General features: G+C 40.9%; 1 protein-coding gene across 1 annotated transcript; it reads right to left on the bottom strand.

Moving 5' to 3' along the window:
• Positions 1-2,726: 2,726 nt before the first annotated feature.
• plekho2 (pleckstrin homology domain containing, family O member 2) lies at positions 2,727-22,102 on the bottom strand. Its single transcript, XM_080730037.1, has 7 exons — positions 22,079-22,102; positions 13,937-14,086; positions 12,817-12,936; positions 7,624-7,728; positions 7,143-7,241; positions 5,590-5,892; positions 2,727-4,682 (listed from the first exon to the last, which is right to left on the bottom strand). Exons 1-7 carry the CDS (start codon positions 22,085-22,087, stop codon positions 3,183-3,185), a joined length of 2,286 nt encoding a protein of 761 aa, XP_080586163.1. The 5' UTR covers positions 22,088-22,102; the 3' UTR covers positions 2,727-3,182.
• Positions 22,103-23,172: the final 1,070 nt, after the last annotated feature.

Raw genomic sequence — 23,172 nt, 5'->3', positions numbered from 1 at the left:
TACGGGCATAAAAGGGTCAAGGACGGAATTCATTTAGCAAGTGTGACTCACGTTGCGACAACCACACTGGTTATCATGGATGGACTGACACACTATGTCCATATATGGGCATTCTCAGATATGGGCTTAATATTGATGACATCAGGTATCTCCATATATGGGCATAAAAGGGACAAGGACAGAATTAATTTGCAAGTGTGGTTGCTGTGATGTGAGTCACACTTGCAAATGAATTCTGTCTTGGCCATATGGAGCATGCACGAGCCATGACTGACACACATGAGCTGCAGGTTTTGCATCAGGTTGAAAGGTGAATGGTTAAAATAAATAAAGGGTAACTTATTCTATAGATTTCTGTTAGAATGTTAATTAAATTGTATACCGGTAGGTGTACATTACAAGTAATCAAATGTATTATGTTGCAGATAAAAAAAAAATATATTTCATGGTCATACTCTGCCACTTCAGAAATGACCATGGCATATCATCTGCATCGTTGTGTAACTTACATTAGGAATAAATGAACTGGGATGTTTCAACATTTTCCACCACATTTCATATTGTCTGGAGCAGCCAAATGTTGGGGTGAAGAACTGGCTTGTATGTGAAGGCCATGTTAAATATGCTTACTACTTTATTACTGTGCTGTAATAATTTATATTTATGTGGCGGAGAGAGTCGCAGCCCCAGCCTGAAGCCTCAAAAGCCTCCGATACATATAGGCCTATATATACTATTTTATAGAATGAAGTTATTTTGTTGTTGAAACCTTTCAAATATCCCAACGGTAAATGATTAGTTCCTACTTCTCCAAATATTACCTCTGGTGGAAGCAGCTACAACCCATAAGGTATGTGGGCAGTGAATCAGTTCCCCTACTGGTGCCCTAGTTTACAGTAAGAGAGTGTACTTAGACCAATCCTTTGTGAAATGCATTGTGCTTTGTTTGTTCTGGGAAATGGGGAACTAACAATTGATTGGTGGTTCATGCTGTTGAATCTTCCACCACATAAAAGGCAATTGGTGTTACAGTAGAGGTTCCCCAATGCAAAAAGTCATACCTTCAACAATGTTAAATGTCACCAAAACCTTATTTTGGGGTCTCTGCATGTACAACTTCTGTTTATCAAAGACGAGTGTTTATTAAAGGCTTCCTGAAGAAAGACAAATGAGAAAATGGTCGAACCAGGATATGACATCACCTCTTGAAGCAAATGAAGCAAACGTGACCAAGATAACCATCTCCATGATAATATTACTCATAATCCATCTGGATATCAAACTTTGTAGGCTATGCAACAGCAGAGACATGTGTTCAGTTCTCTCGCACACGCACACACACACACACACACACACACACACACACACACACACACACACACACAGTATAAAGGATGCATGTACATGCGCGCGCATACATACATGCATCCTTTATACTCACTTTCTAAATGTGTAGTAGCCATAAAGATTAAGGATTCATACAGTATCATACAGCAAGTCCTTTTCTGGAAGAAAACCACTGAAAATGATCAGCCTCAGTTTTATATTAAATAGTTATACTCTTTAATATCTTAATTGATTTTGAATCCTTTATTTAAACAAAAAGTAAAATGGTAATGAATGTCGATATAATAGATAGATTAGAATAGAATAGATTTCAGATTCAAAAGTGAAATCTGTTGTACAAGTTGTACAAAATGACTTGATCCAAAAGGCTGGCACAAATGTCAATTCAATGGCAAGATTTATTTAAGGCTGGTTTTACATTTACAACGATTTGTTAGAATGTATAAAACATTTGTTTACTGCAAATGCGCATTAGTTGAATTAGTATACATTTATACAGACATACAATATATTACAAAGAGAAATTACAAACACATTTGCAATGTTGCAAGAGTTATAAGCATTTAGCTGTTAGAAAATGAATAACTTAATATTTATTAAACGTGTGTTATTTACAATTTCATACTCACCAAAATTCACAATAGATTACTGAACGGGTACAGTATCTACAGTATGTAGGCTAATAGAGGATGAAGAAGTAATGCAAGTGCATGTCTTTGTACTGGGCATAGTAACAGCAAATTCTAATGTTATATTTGGACTATTTAACAAGTTACACAAATATGTGCATGATTAAAATGTATTTTACTAATGTAAACCCCACAAGCAAGATTGTTGATGTTTGCTTATACTGTACTATGCATGAATAATTAAGAACACTATAATTAGGTAGTACCATGTTCAAGGCATACAAACTGGGCCAGTCCTTTTTTGTATTGACCAATACAATTCTATCAAAGAGTAAAACACTCTAGTAAAAAAACTTAAACATTAAGATAAAACTTGCTCAACATGGAAAATGGAAAGGTAAGGGGGAGTGGTTAGAGTCTGGATGTTTTGAGTTCCTGTTTGTGATATTAATAACCAAAGAGGACGAGGCCACTTGTTGATCAAACTATCACTTGTATGGATGGGGGGTATGGTGTCAGGTGGGCTCTGTGTTCTGTGCTATTGACATTCACTATTTGAAAGGCATTATTAGGACACAAAGCCAAATCCTCTTTTTACCCAAAATGGATTCTCTCACCTTAGTTTTTCTTTGCAATAAAGACATAAACATCCTGAAAAAAGCCATTACAGAAAACTCCTGAGATATAATTTTCTTGTTGTCCCTTGGCATCGACTGTGTGCCATAACATGATGGCAAAAATCCCTTTTGAAACCATGTGACGATCATGTGAGAACTTGGATTAAGTATTAAAATGGCTGATTCATTTGGTAAGCTGTTAATTTGGTAATTAGTAAGCTGTTAATCACATTCTCCAACTCACTGTATAGCTGATTAACTGTCGATTTGCATTCAAGTAATTATCATAGGAAATGATCAATGTGGAATGTAAGAAAATACATTTACAGCAGAACAGCATAGCCTAATTTATAATTATACTGCAAGTAAAATGCGACACAGTTTTCGCTTGAAAATCAGTCCTTTTTGGTGAACAACACTGTCGTGTGATGAAGTATAAATTAGGCTTAAGCATGACCTTCAGGGAAAGTAGGAAGTAATTGCACTTTGTTAATTATGCACAAACAGTTGCATGTGCTACTGTCATTCTGCCTGATTGCTTCCATCAGTCACAATGAGTCAGTTCTTCTCCTTTTATCAGGATCAACAATCACCAACTTGTCCTCTTGCTTGGACTCTGCACACGCTTTGACTCCTTCAGACTTTTTGCTTCACTGAGAAACTTATCTGCCTTCTTCAACTTCTCCATGGCCTTGGTCAGCAGCTCCTCTGGCGTGCCTTCCCCCTGTGACTGGGACACTCTGCTCAGGAGCTCCTTTGTTTTTTCAATCTCTAGGGCCACTTCGCTCTCAAGGTCCATTGCATCGTTACCAGGGGAAGTGGTCCCTTTGCCCGAAGCCATATCTCCGATTGGCCCCTTCCTCGTACCGATGTCTGAAGACTCGGACAACAGATCTCCCACAGAGGCAGACCTGTTCTTCGCTGTGGGTTTGAGGGGAACGGGAGGACGAGAGGCGGCATGGCTGATGTGCACCTGGATAAAGGTGGTGTGCAGCTTGGAGCCGACCTTAGGGGTCTCAATGTCATCTTCGCTCACATCCAACGCATCCAGACCAGCTTTGAGTCCTCTTTGCCCAGCAGTTAAATTGTCCCCTGTGTCCCCACTCTCCGACACCTCGCTGTCGTCATCCGAGTGCTGGCCGCTGTCCACAGACTTCTCCTCCTCCCGCTCTCTCTTCTCCGCATGCAGGCAAGAGGGCGGTGTGCTGAGGCTAGGGGCATCATTCAGAGAGAGAAACACTGTTGGGAGGTCACTCTTAGGCTCCGCGGGGAGTTTAATCTCCTCTTCTGCATCGGGAGAACTGACCGAGTCATCTGATGCCGTTTGCGGTGAGGCCACAGTGCTGTTCGTCTCTCGAGGCACGGTAGCGGCCATCTTGGTTTCTTCAACAGGCTGGGCTTTGGGCTCGCATAGATCAGCGGGAACCACTGCCTTGGGAGGAGGATGTTTCACAGGCTTTTTCTTCAGGATCGGAGGGCCGGGGCTCTTTTTGGTTAGCTCCGGCGTCAGCACCGCGGGGGTCAGTTGACAGGACTTTTCTGCTGCGTTGCTAGTGGCAGACTCCTCAGTTGAAGGCTCACACGCCTTTGGATCAGCTGCTGCCGTAGCGGTGCTTTCTGCGGAGTCTGTTACCAAACACTCCTCTTTGACACCAGTGAGAGCGTCTTTAGACACAATGGAGGACGACAGCTCCATCTCGGTCTCTGACTCCGATACACTGTTTTCTTTTAAGCGTATGTCAATGGCTTTGTCATTTTCCTTCTTATCTTCACTTCCCTTCTTGTTGTCCTCAACACTTGTGCCACCCAGCTCCTTAGACTCCTCAACCTCTTCACTTGGCTCTATGGCAGGCGGAGGTGGCTTCTTGTCTTTGGATGGTACGGTGGGAGGCCTGGGCTCTGGGCTGGACCTCGAGGCTTCTGTCAGGTTGTCGTTCGAGCTACTAATGGACTCGGGCTGGCTTGGAGAAGTTCCAGCCTCAGGGCTTTTTTCTAGGTCATTGTCAGGGCTGGCCTCCTTGGCAGGTTCTTCAGCGGGTGGAACACTGGGCTTGGCTTCTTTAGACGGGGGCATGGGCGGCATCAGCACCTTCAAAACAAATTAACAATCACAATTTGTTATGCACCAAATTGCAAACATAGTGGAAAGTGAACTATGCACATCGGCAGTGTGTGCCGAGCATGCACCCACTGAGCATGATGTTATGACTTTTTATGCTTTATCAGACCTAGACTCGCGAGCCAGCCTCTCTGTTTCACTACACATTCATATCAGGCCTGAGGAACTTCCACCATGGATCAGAATATTGTCAATAAAGAAATCTAAATTGGCTATTGAATGCTTTAACCAGTGAAAAATAGCAGATATACAAGCTCACAGCGCGGCACCGAGTGCCGCGCTGCGAGCTTGTAGATCTGCTATTTTTGAAAAAGTCGTGAAAATGTGTGCAAATCTTTGAATATATGTATTTTTAAAGCGAACATTTGTAACTCAAATTTTGCTTCTGGGGGTGGTCCCTGGAACTAAATATTTTGAGATGGGGGTCCGTGGCCAAATAAATATCATTTTGGGGGTCCTTCACATGAAAAGGTTTGAGAACCACTGACGTGGTAGTCTCTCAAGAACGGACTAACTGAGCTCCAGTTAAGTGAAAAGGACCTTTTCTTTGACGATGGCTGGCCAGATTGCTGACATAGAAACACAGGTTTTTCAAAAAACCTTAGAAGGATTCAAAAGACACTTATAGAATCGGGTCAAAATTCTAATTTTCAAGATTTTTCAAAAATAGCAGATCTACAAGCTCGCAGTGCGGCACTCGGTGCCGCGCTGTGAGCTTGTAGAGCTGCTATTTTTCAATAGTTAAAGAATAAAATAATGAAACACATTAATGTCTACCCGTTCTAAATGGGATAAGCACATTGCAAACACGGCACACAAAAACACCAGACATGCAAAGTCCTTCTGAAAATAAAGAAAACCATAGTGCTACACAGACCTTCTCAGAGCTCTCCTCCGGGGTGGGTTCCTCCTCAGGCGTGGTCAGAGGTTTGTTCTCTTTAGACGGGGGCATGGGAGGTTTAAGGATCTTCTTCTCAGCTGGAGGCTCCTTGTCAGTACTAGGCTCTGATGTCTCCTCCTCCTGTGTTGCTTCAGCGGTTGTAGAGGGTGGCATGGGGGGCTTTATCACCTCCTTAGGGATCTCTGTGGCAGTGTTGTCATGTTGGGTCCCATTAGACATGATGGCATCTGGAACATCAAGGTCCAAGCGCAGGATGCCATCAGATGAAACACTGGCCACCTAGAGAGAAGAGCACCATCAACCATCAACATGTGGAACGCCCTTCCTCAAGCCCTAAAGGAGAGCAAATCCCTAGCCTCCTTCAAAATTGGTATGAAAAGTCACCTTCAGACAGCTGCTACCCGTGACTTGTAAATAGATTAAGCCCCCATGCTCCCCCTCCCCCTTTTTTTCCCCCCCTCCCCCTTTTTTTTCTTTTTTCTGCCTTTGTATTTGATGTTATGCTTTTGAAACTGATATTATCCTAGATAAAGTACTATGTTCTATCCGTCGTCTTTCAATGTTATATGAGATACTTAAAGTGTGGTTCCTGTGGAAATAAGCCTCGGCTTTCTAGGATCTCCTTTTAGTTGACCTTGTACCAGTGATTTGTACTGTCATGAAACTGTACTTTTTTCTATAGCAAACTTCTAATACATTCTTCAATCAATCAATCAAAGCAGTCCTTGTTAATTTGGCATCATGCGCTGAATCAACTTTTACTTGTTGTAACTTGGAACGTGCAATATACCATTTAAATACCGGTAGTACATCATTACACATACAGCACACAGGTATAGAGGAGTAATAGAAGAAGAGCAGATTTGCACTTATTGTGACATAAATTATATTGAGAATGAGTTCCACTTTATTTTCTACTGCCCCTTGTATCATGAGCTGCGTAAAAAAAATATCCAATAGGTGTAAAAACCTAGAATTGATATGGTTAAGTGATGCAGAGAGATTTTTAAAAATAAGACATTCGCACTTGCAGAATATTTAGAGAAAGCATGGGACACAACGGATAAAGAAAACCGTTAGTGCCTGTTGAGATCGGCACATTTTCTGGGGCAACCTGCCAAGATCACACGTCACACGTGCCTGCAATGTAGTGCATTTGAAACTACACTGCAGTGCACATCAGGGGGTGATCACTGCTTGCCTCCTGTGAATTGTTTTATTTTTTATTTGTGTTTATTTTATTTCTATTTCGTTGCTGAGTGATGTCAGCAGACAAAGTGAAGTGAGTGAGATGAATAAACCTGGTATGGGTGAAATCTGCCGATCTCAATAGGCACTTTTTGTGGGGGGTATTAACCAAACATTTTAATGTTTCCTTTGCAGTTTCTGTTTCTAGGAAGTGAATGTGATATTGTTTATTTATGTTTTTAGTGTCTTATAATCCCATAAGACATAGGTTTTATGACAAGAAATGTTCATTCATTCATTCATTCATTCATTCACAGGCGCACAATCAAACAAACACATACTTCTTTCATGTGTATTCTGGTCGGCGGCCTCCTGTTACGGTTTGCCTTGGGTCTTGTCCGTGTCACATGGTCTAAATTATTGCCATCATCCACCTTCACCTGTAAATTAATAAGAGTCGTTCATTCTCTCTTTCAGAAATCCTTAGTGACGCTTTTATTCACTGCCTCTACAGAGTCCATTTATTCAGCAATAGTATGACTCGTAAGGGCTATCCACACAATAATGATGACTATAAAGATAACTATAACGATAATGATGTGAGCATCCACACTGATGTATAAAATGTTCTGTAAACATGTTGAACGCTTCGAGGATTTTTTATTAGATGTCAGTGATTCTATCGTTAATCAAATTGCTCAGAGAATGATCCCAACATGTGTTACGATGTTTAAAACAATATATTTATATAAGCGTAAAGGGTATACATTACTGTATCCCTTATTGGATAGAAAAGCACTGCTACACAGGCAGTACTATTACCTCATCAAGGATTTTATTCTTTGCTCTGTTGATGCATTCAGTGAAAGCCTTCATCCAAGCATCCTTGTCCTCTGGATTCTGAGCTAGGAACTTTATATCACGAACCTGGCAGACAAAAATGTAAGACATTATTTATGTATAGATAACATACTTCTCAAGTGTTTGACTACAGTCATCATCAACTAAATTAACTATATTCCATTACTCAGTGAATCACGATATCACAGAATTCTCCCACATTTAATTTGATTAATTATAATCTGGATAAATATTCCCACACAATTGTACATTTAAAGTACATTTAAAGTAAAAAAAAATAAGTTTAAAAGAAAGGTACACAAGTAACGCATACAGTACATGAGATGTGATATATATCATACTGTATACACCAGTAAGACTCCCTAATCGGGAGATAAGCGACCGTTGGTCGCTTATCTCCACAAATAGGCCAAAAGTTTGTTTTACCAATTATCAAGACATACGGGCAGTTGACAGTTTGCCATGGTTACTCATTGAAGTTGAATCTCCATATATGGAGATAACCTACGCATCACACTAAGTCTGACCTCACCAGCCCATATTTGGGCATGAGCAATTTATGTCTCCATATATGGAGATATGATGACATCACACAGTCCTCAGCCGATGATGTGGCGTGATGTCATACAATACACAAACGAGCCCTACAGTATAAAGGGGCAATTCTTGCCAGGAAAGAAGCATTTCTTCGACTCAGACCTTATCGCCAGGGTTGGCTTATAGCAGCTGTCGGTAGGACCATATATGGATTCTGTTAGTGTGGATCTCCTAACAGGGCATCATCTGGGATACCATCCCTTTTATGCCCATATATGGAGATCCCTAACAGAATCCCTTTCATGCCCATATATGGAGATCCCTAACAGAATCCCTTTTATGCCCATATATGGAGATCCCTAACAGCATCCCTTTTATGCCCATATATGGAGATCACTAACAGCTAACAGAATCCCTTTTATGCCCATATATGGAGATCCCTAACAGAATCCCTTTTATGCCCATATATGGAGATCCCTAACAGAATCCCTTTTATGCCCATATATGGAGATCCCTAACAGAATCCCTTTTATGCCCATATATGGAGATCCCTAACAGAATCCCTTTTATGCCCATATATGGAGATCCCTAACAGAATCCCTTTTATGCCCATATATGGAGATCCCTAACAGAATCCCTCCTTGTATGCCCATATATGGAGATCCCTAACAGAATCCCTTTTATGCCCATATATGGAGATCCCTAACAGAATCCCTTTTATGCCCATATATTATGGAGAAATCCCTGCTCTGAGTATCTGACATCAGTGTGATGTCACCTGTTTATGCCCATATATGGAGATCCCTGCTCTGCGTATCTGGTTGCTATGGTAAACAGTTGGTTGCTAGGGTAAAAAAACATGGTTGCTATGGTAAACAGTTGGTTGCTAGGGTAAACAGTTGGTTGCTAGGGTAAAACCATGGTTGCTAAGGTGGTTGCTAACGTACACTAACAAACCAGCAACAACAGACTGTTGCCACAGCAACGTACACAAAGGTTTGTGTACACATGTGGTGTGATGTCATACTGATGCGGAGATATGAGCAGGGCAAAGGTGTGACGTGTGACGGACGGACGGACGGACGGACGGACGGACGGACGGTGGAGGTTTTCATAGTAAACTGCTCCCTGACGGTCGCAACAATATTTTCCACTATGGCACACATGGCAGAGTAGATTACATGTATTCAGGACATGGGTCAACCTGACAGCCGAATGGTTAGAGAATAAAAAGCCTCCAAAATAACTAAAAAATAAACTAACAAACAGACAGACATGTATACAGGACACAGACGGCAACTGAAATTGCAATACCCTGTCGTTATTTTGCAGCAATGACTATCTTGCTGAGTGCTGACTATACCGGCATCGTCATTATCAACGTTCAGCACAATAATAGAGTCTAAGCACAGTAGTCATTTAAATAGATTTTCTTTAGCGAGGATAGAAGGATAATACCAAAAAATACAAAAGAACATAATAAATGAGACCCCTGGGCAAATGCGATAATGCATAATTATAGTACTCGCAATTAACTTCCTTTTTAACACTGTGCTTTGATTAAAAAGAATTGTGTTGGTCTGGAACTGTGGCAAAACTACCATTCTGAAAAAGTATAGCATTTCTTGAACATGCCTCGGTCAAGTTGCCTGAAGAAAGTCTTTTGTGTGTTTGGCGTCCCTTTTAGTGTGGCTGAGCCAGAGCTAAACCGGGTTACTGTGGAGAAAAGCTAGAGCCAGCCAAGTAGCTCTTAACATCCTGGTCATATCCACTCCATTCATCCTGAACAACAAAAACTGCAACACAAACCACTAACAAGAGTTCAGAAGGCCTAGCGTTATGGCATTTTGCCACCATCTTTCAATGTAAAGAAATGGGTACAAAAAAGTACAACATATAGTCAATAGTGCGATAATACTGACTAACTTGTCATAATGGGAGACTTGTATTCAATAGCCTAATTAAATGTTATTGGTTACATTTGTACAACTGTCCATACTAGTACAGTAGACTTCCTACTGTATATTTTAATGACTCAGCTCTGAGGGACAATGTAAAAAAGTGGCTAGCACTTTAAATAGTTGCGGTGTGTCAGGTGACCTAACCACTGCCAACACACAGAAATAAAATGTGTGTTAGACCTAAGACCTAAACCCCATTAGTTCTGAGTCAGTATGCTGTTGTCTGCAACAATAAATGCTTAGTTCACACTGCTTATCTCAGACTAAGACTTTCACAGGCCCACTAAAGGAAACTGGAGAGCAGAAGAAAACAAGCATGTGCATCCTGGAATATGTTTATCCAAAAGGAGGACACAGCCACTAGCCACACTGACGGTGTCTCGATTAGTTTAACAATAACAAATGTTGTTGCTGTCGAGCCGAAACCTGCATGTCCAAAACCGTTACTTTTCAGTGTTCCAAATGGATCCAATTTAGTTATTATTTTGTTAATACTTTTCATCGGTTCAATATTTATGAAACCCAGACACACTTAACCACTTTCATTGTCACTTTAAAAAATAAGAAAATAGCAACATAGTGAGCTAGTTTTGTGTGAAAAACTTTCATTTACAGGAGTAGTTTATACAACGTTTTGGTCTAAACAAGCTAGTTTTGCGTGACACAATTAGGGCATTTATCATAATAACATAACATCCATGAAATATGGAGATATTGTATATGGAGACAAGGTTTGTGCCAGGCGACAACATAATGTACAAACTAAAGGATCTGTTTAGCTTATTTGACCACAATTAACAATGTCGTCATCGTCTGACCACTGAAGCGCCATATCGGTGCCCATCAAAACATCACTAAACTCCAGTTTGTGCGCGCCAGAGCCAAAGACACCCTGGCATTTCTAGTGTTTAAACCTCTGTGAAAACATCACTGTGTACTGTACAGTAAGGTTCTAAAGGCCTTCCAATACACTGAGGGCTGCAGGCCCTAAAGTAATACACACTCATTCCCCTGCCTGGTCACTGTGTTAAGGGAAAGAGGGGAAAAAATGACACAGTTGCACGTGCGCTCTTATGCATCGTACAATGTGTATGCGCACAGGCACTCACACACAGACACGCCCACGTGTCCACACACACACACACACACACACACACACACACACACACACACACACACACACACACACACACACACACACACACACAGAGACGGATGAGGTATTCAGCTGCTGGCCCTACATACCCTTCCCCTCCCTCTGCCGACATCTGCTTAAATTGCGACGTTGGCCAATACTTTAGTCTCGTCATCTGTTTGTAATACAGCATATTTCACTGCTTTGGTATCTTACAAAGACTGTCTTTCCAAATCATTTCCATTGTCCCTGATGTGCACAAACGGGACCTTGATTTCCAAAACAGACCATGGAATATTCTCATCTTAGACAGACAACACAAATTACATATTGGACATACTCCAGATAGTTATAATATTTTCTGCAGGAGTCGTGGACTTTTCACAAAGAATCCTGAATCTCATTCAAGAGGTCACTGAAGCTCTCCTCACTCCTCTCTAAATGCAATCCACAGATGCTTTAGGCATTATGTACAATAGTCACACGGCCAGCCACAATCATGGAATGATCATAGCTGCTCCTGGCCCTGGTGCAGCCGCTTTTGCTGAGAATGCTGAGAGATGCTGGAGCTAAGACAGACCACGTCCCATATCCAATAGGTCCACAGCCATGCTCACATGGGAGCTAAGACAGACCACCATCCCATATCCGATGAACTGTACCGGTATGTCCACACTCAGCCCAGATCACATGGACTAACCAGCAGATGGTAGATCTGGGGTACTCTGTATGAACACTAGAGATCGCAAAGGCTTGTATAAAGTGTCCAAAACTGTATTGAAAGGAAATCATTTTATGGTGGAATTGAAGTCTTACATTCAGCATTCTTTTTTTGTATCTCCATTTTAACACTGTCAAGAACAAAATGAAACTCTAGGATTTCGTGCATCTGGTATTTCAATCATTTTAAGGTGTGTCGTTTTCACTGTGTTGATGATGATAGGAGTATAGACTGTATATTAGTTGAACTGTGAAGAAGAAATTATGAAACTATTGTAATACGACGTTTATCTGTAAGTCATAAATCACAACAAGACCATAAAACATATATTAGATCTTTAACAAAATATCTGACATACGGTGCAATTTGTCAGTCAAAGGTCAAGGTTGGCAATGAGCCAGGTAGCTCAAATATGGATACATTTTGGTTTCCCTTATTCATGTTTTAGCTACCTGGCTGTGGGAGACAGTCCAGTCCTTACTGCCTTTGTCAGGAGTATGAATGTATAGCCTTTAGTCCTTTTTGATGGTCATTCATTGGTCAGCACAGCCCGATCCGAGACCGATGATTTTAATTATAAAATAAATAATTTCTGATTGGTCCAGCGATTTGTGAGGTTAGCTCCTGACAAATGGGCATGCATGCACACACACACACACACACACACACACACACACACACACACACACACACACACACACACACACACACACACACACATGTACACATGCAAACACGCACACAGATAACCACTTTAGGCTTCTAAAAAGAGGAACATGCGCTAGATCATTTTTGCTCACCTTGTTCACGACTTTGGGGGATTTGATCAAAACCATCCTGTTCTTCCTAAAGGGACCTTTTAATTCAATGCATCTATCATAGTTCTCCAGGTCCTGTCTCTCAAAGCAGGTTTTCAGGTCCTACAGAAGACAAGAGGTTTACATTAACAGAAGAAATCCATTCCCAGTGACACAGTGCATGTTATCTCTGCCTATACTGATATATTGGTGGTAGAACATGTAGATATACAGCTCTAATACTTGAATTTTACATTTCTGAAACAACATAGGGAAATTACATTACTAAAGGCCCATTCCCACTGGGCCAGATAAACAGATAAAATATATCTGTCTCCATTCAAGTTGATGGTAAGATACAGATAATAAATATCTGTCACAGATAATTTTTATTGGTATCTTACCATAAACTTGAATGAAGACATATATATTTCATCTGTTTATCTGGCCCAGTGGGAATGGGCCTTAAGGGTGGTTATGAAAGCACCAACTAATCTAATGTGAGAATCCTCTTATGTTTAATGAAGAAGTAGTCTAGTCTAAAGCTTAATTAATGCTCCATTACACAATGGCGTTGCTTGTAAATAATGACTGCATTGAGTTGAAAATGTTGAATGTCTGTTATTAAGACAACAGATTGTAAACTAGGCTTAATTCATACAGTCCTGCCGTTCCTTGTTTTTTGTAGATTTGTGGAATGCTGTAATATGCTTTGCATTATAAGAACTAATCAGCAGGATTACAGTATAGTACAGGGTTCCGCCTACCCCAGTAATAATGGTGGTATAAGAGCAGCAACAACACTAGTATATCGTCGTTGTTGGCAGGAAATCTCGTATCTCCAAATTTGTACGTTCTTTCGCAAATCATGTCGCACAAAAGTAGTGAAAACAGCAGATCTACAAGCACACAACGCCTCGCACCGCGAGGCGTTGTGTGCTTGTAGATCGGCTGTTTTCACTAGTTTAAATAATTTCAAAAATTATAAATTCAAAACAAACGGTTTTGGACATACAAGATTTTCACCCGACAACGACGATATCTGAACTGTCGCTGGAGTACCCTGGTATAGTACATTACACAGTAGTGTAGTAACTGGAACAAGTACGAACTGGTACAACACCTCATTTTCATACACCACAATCTCTGTCTTCTCCACATGGATGAAGCGCTCCTTGTAGTTGCCCAGGAATCTCCCAGTGGCCTTCTTTAGCCAGCCTGCTTTACCCAAGAACTTTGGCTCTTTAGTTTGGACCGTGTCCTCTTTTGCACCCTGTAGTGATGTTGAGAGAGGGAGGAAGGAAATCAACGTCACACACAACTGCAGGGGACTGGAACAGTGCAGAAGTTGTATTTCAGTTATGTGCATACTAATGCGCTTTATAGCTGCAACACACTGCTGTCCTGCAATCTAAGAAAGGGAAGTTGGTTAATATTGGTATTCATGCTAAAATGGAAGTGCATGCTTTTGAATGAGAGGTGTTGTTTTAAAAATGCATTTTCTATTATATTAATTTGGTCTAGGACAGGTCAGTCTAAACACTACTGACACTAGTCATCTTCATATTACCGGTACAATGGTAAATAAATCTAACCATCATGAGAAAATCAGAAAGGAAATCTGCATATGTTTGTTAACATTAGGAAATCTTGCCCAATACAACTGACTTGAACCTGAGAAGTGAAGAAGACATAAAATGAGAAACGGTTTTATTACAAAACTGACTGACTGTTGTACTGTTGTACTATCCACATGTGGATCAAACCCCGTTAATGTTGGCTTTCTGAGAAAAATACAACTGGAGAGCTACAAATCTGCATAAAAACAATCTGCCTCTTGTTATGAGAGAAACTATGTCCATGTCACCACCATGTTGGAGTGTGTCTTTGCATGAAGAGTGTGAAAGTCAGTATGCCCCGGCAGGGTTTTTTTGTTGTTGCAGCACAGAAACTGTGTTGGAGAAATTGGGCTGTAGCATCTTGAACAGAGACATTCTCAATTTCTATTTCAACATCCGTTTTCTAGTGTCATGGCTTAACCACACGAACCCTAGCATCCCTATTCTGGGCATGTGTTAATAGTCTAACATTCAGTACATTCATCGAAAATACCGCACTGCGGTACAGCCGTACCGCACTGACTTAAAGAGGGCTGAGCCAGAAGGCAACTCCATCTACCCGTCAATCTTCATCCCCAGTACCAACTCTCACCTATGGTCATGAAATGACCGAAAGAACAACCGATGGATTCACCGATCATGTTGTGACACGACTAAAACAAAAGACTCAGCAAAAGAAGCCCAAACACTCATCTTCATATTACAACGGTAAATAAATGTAACCATCATATGCAAAGAGAAAATTAGAACCACAAAATAGTTACACACAGCAACATTCAGACCGTTAATTTAACTCTGTATTAAGTAATGAAACTGTACATGCAAGTAAAAGAAAAAAATATGAATTGTTAAGTAGCCTTAATTATAGGCCTATTAACTACCGCTTTAGCTACAGCCCAGGCAGAGCAGACAATAAAATGGGTGGATGGCAATGAATGACAAGCAGCAGGATGGAACCACCTCTATTACAAGTTGTGGAACAAACTATGTGTGCAGAGTTATCAGAGTTAACTTATCCATGTGTAACTCTCTAAGGGTCGATTCATACTCCACTTTTAGAGCCTAATTTATTTCGGTTCGGCTCTGTCTAAACTATGATATAGAGTCATTCGGAGGCGAATTAATGACATTACCTGCCCCTCGATCCTCTGAATGACGCCATATCATAGTTTAGACAGAGCCGAACTGAAATAAATTAGGCTGTAAAAGTGGAGTATGAATGGACCCTAGTCCTAGGGCTCTATTATGATCCAGGTCTTATGCCTTATGCCTTAACTTCTTTGCCTTTTTTTTTACTATATAGACATATTTTTTAATATTTCAAATAGCTGATCTGCAAGCTCACAACGTGCAGATGTAGATCAGCATTTGAAGTATTTAAAAATGTTTTTTCAAAATAGTAAAAAAAAGGCAACGAAGTTAAGGCATAAGGCATAAGACCTGGTTCATAATAGAGCCCCTTGAGTTAAAAGAATTCACAGTGAAGATCCCGGCACCTTTTTTGGTAGTGGAATAAAACATTGACACACGAAGGTGTGTGTAAAGTTCCCAGCCTCTCTATTTCTATGGGAGGAAATTCCTCAGGATATCTTTTTCGGTGGGTCATCCAACTGTTTTTTCCACACACACTTTCACTTTGACATTGAAAAGAGGGCTTCGGTAAACACACCAACACAGTGGTGCAGCTGTGAGGAAGTTAGAGCCAGGGAGAGAAAAGATGATGTAAACAAGTACAAGAGAGAAGACCTGAAGAGATAAATGAGCCTCAGCAGTTGTCAGAAGAAGAAGGAAAACACAAACAAAGCCCATAGGTAAACAAATATTAAAGGTAAAGAAGAGTAAGAGACTGGGACAACAAGCCTAGTGAGCAGTTCTCCTGGGAAGGATTATAGAGAATACAGTTACACAACAGACACTTCTGCAGAACTCTGTGCAATCCAGGAAACAGACGCATGGGCAGCAGAGTAGGCTCTGGCATGGCTGGGTGGGCATACAGTGGTTCCCAATCTTCCCATACAGTGGTTCCCAATCTTCCCATACAGTGGTTCCCAATCTTCCCATACAGTGGTTCCCACGACCCCCAGTGGGGTCCCCATTCTCCCAACTTATTTTGTTGGGTCCCCAGATGATTAGCTTAATATGCAACATTGTTTTCTCACTTTAACAGTAAACAAACCAACATACAACAGTATACGTACAGGGTATCTATTCTACACATTCTAAAGTGAAAATTTAAGTACTTTTAATACCGTTTTAATACCAAATTGGCAAAATTGTCAAATATTATGTAAGAAAGAGGAAAATATTGTGAAAATAGCCGATCTAAAAGTTCTTGTAGTTCGGCTTTTATCTGGGGAACCGAATCAAACAGAATGCAATGCCTCAACTCCTACAAGTGCTTGTCCGGGGGCGCCCAATTCACATCTGCTTATCTTGGGGGGTCGTGGCCTGAAGAGTTTGGAAACCAAACTTGCTTTAGAAAACACTGATGGACCACCCGCCTCTCTATCTTGACTCATCGGTGTTATTACAGTTTTGAAATATTCATCAGTTTTAGTTTTTATTTCGTTTTTCAGTTTGGTGTTTGATTTCAGTTCAGTTTTAGGAGTGCATCATTAATTATAGTTTTACGAATTGGCTAGTTTAATTAGTTTTCAGGTATTATGAGTAAACTGAGATGAAAAGGGTAGGATGAAAGAATACATGACAGAAAGAATACATCAGATGTTATGGTGGAAAAAAAACTAAAAACTAATACTACAATGATCTTAGATGCAATTCTATTTTGTTTAATTAGTTTTAGTTTACATTGTTAATTTCAGTTTTATATAGCTTGGCTTTTTATTATCATATCTGTAGCATTTTTCCCCCCTTTTATTTTTAGTGTTAAATGTAGTTAACTGTGTCTGTCTCTCTCTCTCTCTCTCTCTCTCTCTCTCTCTCTCTCTCTCTCTCTCTCTCTGTCTCTCTCTCTCAAACACACGCACACATGCTCACACTGATGGGAGAAAGAGGAATGCTTCGACATAGTGTGTGTCTGGGTGTGGTGCTGACAAATCCTCATAACAGATTGGCAGGGAGAGGCTGCAATGACTTAAAGCCTATTTGGCTTTCAGTATGCCTTAAACTACATACTGTAGGTCTGAACTGTAATATCAGACATCTTCTTGCTGACAAACTTTATGTGCTGGTAAGCTTAGCTATGGGCTCCAAATTTGTACATGCACAGGAAGTTAGCCTGCTCTGCACTTTAGCTATGACTAAACCGCAAACAAAGGAAACCACTTTTGGGTAATCTATTGATGGTCTCATCTGTGATGTGTAACAAAGTGTGAACATTCATGCAGGTCATCTCTGATGCACACAAAAGCGTTCAGATTAATAATACAAGAATAGCGAGGAAAGTATGCATGAATTGGTGACTGTGTGACGAACGATGACTCATGAAGTAGGCTACAGTACGTATCTATATCTTCTTTGTACTCTAGTAACTCTACAGTAACACCAACTATAGTGGTTGAATGAATGAATCCCATTTTGCGAGGTGTATCTCTTGTGCACAGTATAACCAATGCCTCTCAGTCAAGGCCTTTAAAACCCATTTAGGTCTAGAATTATTGACTGCTTTAACCAGTGAAAAATAGCAGATATACAAGCTCACGGCGCGGCACCGAGTGCCGCGCTGCGAGCTTGTAGATCTGCCATTTTTGAAAAAGTCGTGAAAATGTGTGCAAATCTTTGAATATATGTATTTTCAAAGCGAACGTTTGTAACTCAAATTTTGCTTCAGGGTGGTCCCTGGAACTAGATATTTTGAAATGGGGGTCCGTGGCCAAATAAATATCATTTTGGGGGTCCTTCACATGAAAAGGTTTGAGCACCACTGACATAGTAGTCTCTCAAGAACAGACTAACTGAGCTCCAGTTAAGTGAAAAAGACCTTTTCTTTGACGATGGCTGGACAGATTGCTGACATAGAAACATAGGTTTTTTCCAAAAATCTTAGAAGGATTCAAAAGACACTTATAGAATCGGGTCAAAATTCAAATTTTCACGATTTTTCAAAAATAGCAGATCTACAAGCTCGCAGCGCGGCACTCGGTGCCGAGCTGTGAGCTTGTATATCTGCTATTTTTTTTATATTTAAAGCATAAAATATTGCGTCATATTGTGTTCAGGCCTAAATGGGTTAAAGGGAAAGGAAGAAGCGGACAGGGGCTTTCTACAAGACAACACCTATAATGGACATGTGTTCCGTATAAAGTCTTAGGTCAGGGAGCAGGGTGTAGAGAGAGCATCTGGGATTCATTGGGTTTCGTGCTGACCTGCCCAGATTCAAACTCACCACAAGACCTCAGTGGCTTCATGCAAGCACATTTTGTAGGACACCTTGACCTCACTTCCCATGTCAGAAAGTGCTAAACGGGGAACGGAGGCTGGTAGAGAAAAGACGAGAAATAACTAACAGGCGAGGAAGTGAACCAGAGGTCTCAGATTCTTATTAGGCAAGTGGTATCTAGCTGAAAATAAGCATGCTGCTTGTATCTTTTATTGTCTTCACGTCTTGCCTATTCTAGAGCAAGGGTCTTCAACAGCGGGTCCCTTTTTATATTAACAACTTGAACCCTAGTGTCCATATTCTGAGAACTTAAGCCAAAAAATAGCAGATCTACAAGCTCACAACGCCTCGCAGAGGTTTGGTGTAGAAGGGAAAAAGAGCAGACTTAATACTTAATAAACGTAACCTTTCACTCTGTACTTAGTACAGAGTGAAAGGTTACGTTTATTAAGTATTGACGGTTCAAGTGGTTAAATATCTGAAAAACAAATTGACATGAATGCAAAACACACGATGATCGCGCTGTCAAACGATGAAACTATATGGAATCTATGAAAAGGTAGTGGGGGTCCCTGCTTCATCTCTCTCTCAACTAAGGGGTCCTTGGCCTGAAAACGTTGAAGACCCCTGCTCTAGAGACAGACAGACACCCCCCCACCCCCCACCACCCCCCGCTCTCCCAGAGACACACTCATTCACCCCCCAATAATGTGCTGGGTTTTCTCTTTCTCACACAAAAGCACTCTCCCAGAGAGCTTCTCAACACTGCTTCGGTTGGAACTCGGTTTCATACACACTCGCCATTGTGGGGAGCACAGCCTGGTTCGGCGATTGTCAGAGAGGGTTAATTGTTTTGTGTCCGACAGATAATGTGCCAGTCTGTTTTCCCTGGTGTGTACGGGTCAGGCAGACACGTCACACTCTGCACTCTAGGTCACTGGAATGGCAATGAAAGGATGACTCAGAGAGCAAAGACAAAAGCGATTATACTGGAGTGGTCTCAGTGGCTGAAAGAGAAAAGACGCAAATATGTTGCACGATAAATAAAGATGGGAAATCGTCTGAAATGAAAGAAAGATATAGCCTATAATAGCTGGCGGTAGCCTGAGCGATGGGCACTGGGCAGTGAGCCAGGGAGTTGGGTGTCGCTCACAGCCAAACAGTTTCCACCCAAAACACAGGTCTGTTCCCCACCCCAACATTCAACTTTGGAGAGGAAAAACAAATGCTGACTTAATATCGTCCTAAATAGTGTTACCCTTCTACCACAGAGAAAAACTGAGCTCTCCTTATGGGCCCTCATCTTGTCTTGTTTACCAATGATCATAGGCTGAGGGTCAGATGTATCCTTGTCCACTCCTCTAGCCTAGAACATATTAAATGACTCTGGTCTAAAAGTTGGGTGATGGGTGGGTGAGCCCATGGGATGGTAACATACCGGTAACGTTGTAGTGAAAGTGAAACACATTTAACTAGTAATAGAATTTCCCTTAATTGAGACAGCATCCCTTCTTCTAAGTGTCTTAACTTTGCTTCCAGCTTCCATTTTTGGAATCCCATGTATCTAAACAAATAACTGTGTGTGTGTGTGTGTGTGTGTGTGTGTGTGTGTGTGTGTGTGTGTGTGTGTGTGTGTGTGTGTGTGTGTGTGTGTGTGTGTGTGTGTGTACAAATGTTACAATAAAGGGGTGTGGGGATGCAATGTGCGGGATGTTATTATGTAGGTACGGAGTTTCTGCTTTCTGCCAACTTCCTCTTTCCTCAAAAGTCTGCTTCCTGTAAAGCTCACCTTATAAAGAAAGGCATGACATTCATCGGAAACAAGGTTGAATATGAATATCAAAGTGCACTGTTGACATGGTCAGAAGGTGAAACTAGACTTCAGCAACAACCAGGCCTAGAATGTTGTCGTTTTAGGGGCAAGCCCAATTGGCCTTTGGTGTTGTCGGTTTTTTGAGGGCACAAAGGCCAAATGCTAAGGCAGGAAGGCCATCAAATAAAATAAATAAAAAGGTTTAGTCCATTGAAAGAATTAATTGAATTTAAGGGTTAAGGATGATTTTGTTTTGAAATTTAGATTATCTGCAGTGAAAGAAACCTGCAAAAAACTATACTTGCATTGGTCAGGGGTCATCAACCCCCTGGGCTTGTGATGGATATTTTCCTCAAAATATATTTTTGCCACAGACATACAAAAGGAGTGGTCAATAATATTACCCTGAATAAAATACTAAATGTAGACATGATGGAGAACACATGCTGTGTTTTAAAGAGGGAGAGTGGTTAGTCCTCATACCAGTAAGTGGGAAAGCTGAGAGGGAAGGCGTAGATGGAGCAATTTATAACCCATTTTCAAAAATTGCTCTAAAAGTCAAGTGTATTATTTCTATGGCCATCTCTGAACTTTTGTCTACTTTCTTACCTTCTCCACTTTCTATTTTTGGAACCAAATGCACCCTTAAAAGGTCAATTTGTTTCCATTTGTACACTCTCAGAGTTAAATTAACACTGAATGTACAGTGTAGATTGGGCTCCCACAGATAAGAAAGACCATCAAAAGAGGTCCATGAACTCATGCATATCAAGCTGGAGATTCTTGAAATGATTAGAATGGTTGAGAATCACTGCCGTAAAAATCTTCTCCTATGGGGGTCCCTGGCATATTTTTTCAAATGGGGGTCCACAGACTGAATGTATATCAATTTAGAGGTCCTTGACATGAAAAAGTTTGAGAACCACTGCTCTAACAAGTTTTCTATGAACTTATTGCCAAATAGGCTAGGCTTGTTAAACTTCTGGTTTGAGGCAAGAGTTTTTCTAATGAGGAACTACTGAACTAGGAACTATAGGCGGCCTATATAGTTCTATATGTGCAGAGTCAGGGCCACTTGATGCAGGAGGCTGCAGGTTGGCAGGTGCGCTTGTTGCCAACTGATGTTGACATCAAGTCACTAGCGAGTAAGTATGGTGATGATGAGAGAGAGAACCCATTCGGACCCGCTTTCACGGCACACACTGAAAACATATTTTCGTAATAATAATAAAAATTATAATAATAATAGGCAGAACAAGCACTATTAACACAACGTGGAAGAAAATTGTCTCTCGACTACTTCAGATTTCCCTATATAGGCCTGTAATTAATGTTAGTTAGCAGTCGAATCGGTGCAATAGGCTACGATCAAAGTTTTCATAATCTGCGGTTAAAGAATCCGACATCCAATACATTTAACACACACAAATCGCACTAATTAAGGTTATTGCGATTCCCCCCAAACAAAAACAACTATAGCCTAGGGCTACTCACATCTTCCATGATACTGGGCTTCGGGGTCCGTTATGTGTGTGCACTGTGAAAAGACGATCGTCACTCTTCTCCTTGCCAAGAAGTATGTAGTTGTCGCCTGCAGGTCGTCGGCAGTCGATACATTTCCAACATGACACGTAAATGAAGAGAAAGAAGGAACTGTGTGCGTTTTGACGTTAATAGCGTGCTGTCTCTTTTCCTCTTTTGCGCTCAGGCGAGAAAAAAAAAGTTCGAAGTAAAAAAAAGTTTGGTTTCCGGTTTAAGTCCCTAAATGTCTTTAGACACACTTGAATAGAAGAGCCTATTGAATGAGAGAGACTCACTCATGTGCTGTGCTCTCTCTCTCTCTCTCTCTCTCTCTCTCTCTCTCTCTCTGTGTGTGTGTGTGTGTGTGTGTGTGTGTGTGTGTGTGTGTGTGTGTGTGTGTGTGTGTGTAGTTTGATTTATCTTTTATTTTTAAAATGGCACAATGCAGTCCACATTAACACAAAATACACCGAACTACATTACAGGAAAGTCTGACAACAGCAAAACTATATATTTTGTGATCATTTCCATAGGCCCACATAAGTTACCCTGCAGTGAAGCGCCACCCACAGGGTATTCTTGTGAACTGCACTATAGTCCTCCATGTGTGTCAGTTCATGCTCACACACTTGCTGGCTCCGAGGTAGGAAGATTGTGTTGTTCTCCCCTCTCCTTTACTTAGTTAGACTACTTTAGAAGTAGGCTATGGAAGTGGTCAACCCATCAGGTAAAATTGCCACACATTTTGTCTGAAGCAATCTGAGAACCCGTTTTTTCCAGCCAGGAGGTCATAGAGAGAAAGATGGTCAATATTTGGATCTTTAATGATAACAAGACTCCTGTCTCTTCCCTCAAACACCCTGGCGGGCCTACTCTCTTGTTTCCGAAACGTTTTAGCTCGTGACCCAAAAGAGAAATTAGACGTTATAGTGAAAACAGCAGATCTACAAGGCAAGCTCACAATGTGTCAGTTTGCTGCAGTGTTGTGAGATTGTAGATCGGCTATTTTCACTACTTCTTTTTTTTAATATATATATATATATATATATATATATATATATATATAT

This window comes from Nannobrachium achirus, assembly GCF_963921795.1.
Source record: "Nannobrachium achirus genome assembly, chromosome: 7".
NCBI lineage: Eukaryota > Metazoa > Chordata > Actinopteri > Myctophiformes > Myctophidae > Nannobrachium > Nannobrachium achirus.
The sequence above is the reverse complement of the archived record's forward strand: the minus strand, read 5'-3'. Positions and strand labels throughout refer to the sequence as shown.

Coding starts and splice junctions, on each gene's coding strand:
- plekho2 (XM_080730037.1), bottom strand. Junction 7,729..12,816: donor CCCCCAAAGTCGTGAACAAG/GTGAGCAAAAAT, acceptor TTTGTCTGCCAG/GTTCGTGATATAAAGTTCCT. Junction 5,893..7,142: donor CCAGAATACACATGAAAGAA/GTATGTGTTTGT, acceptor TCTTCTCTCTAG/GTGGCCAGTGTTTCATCTGA.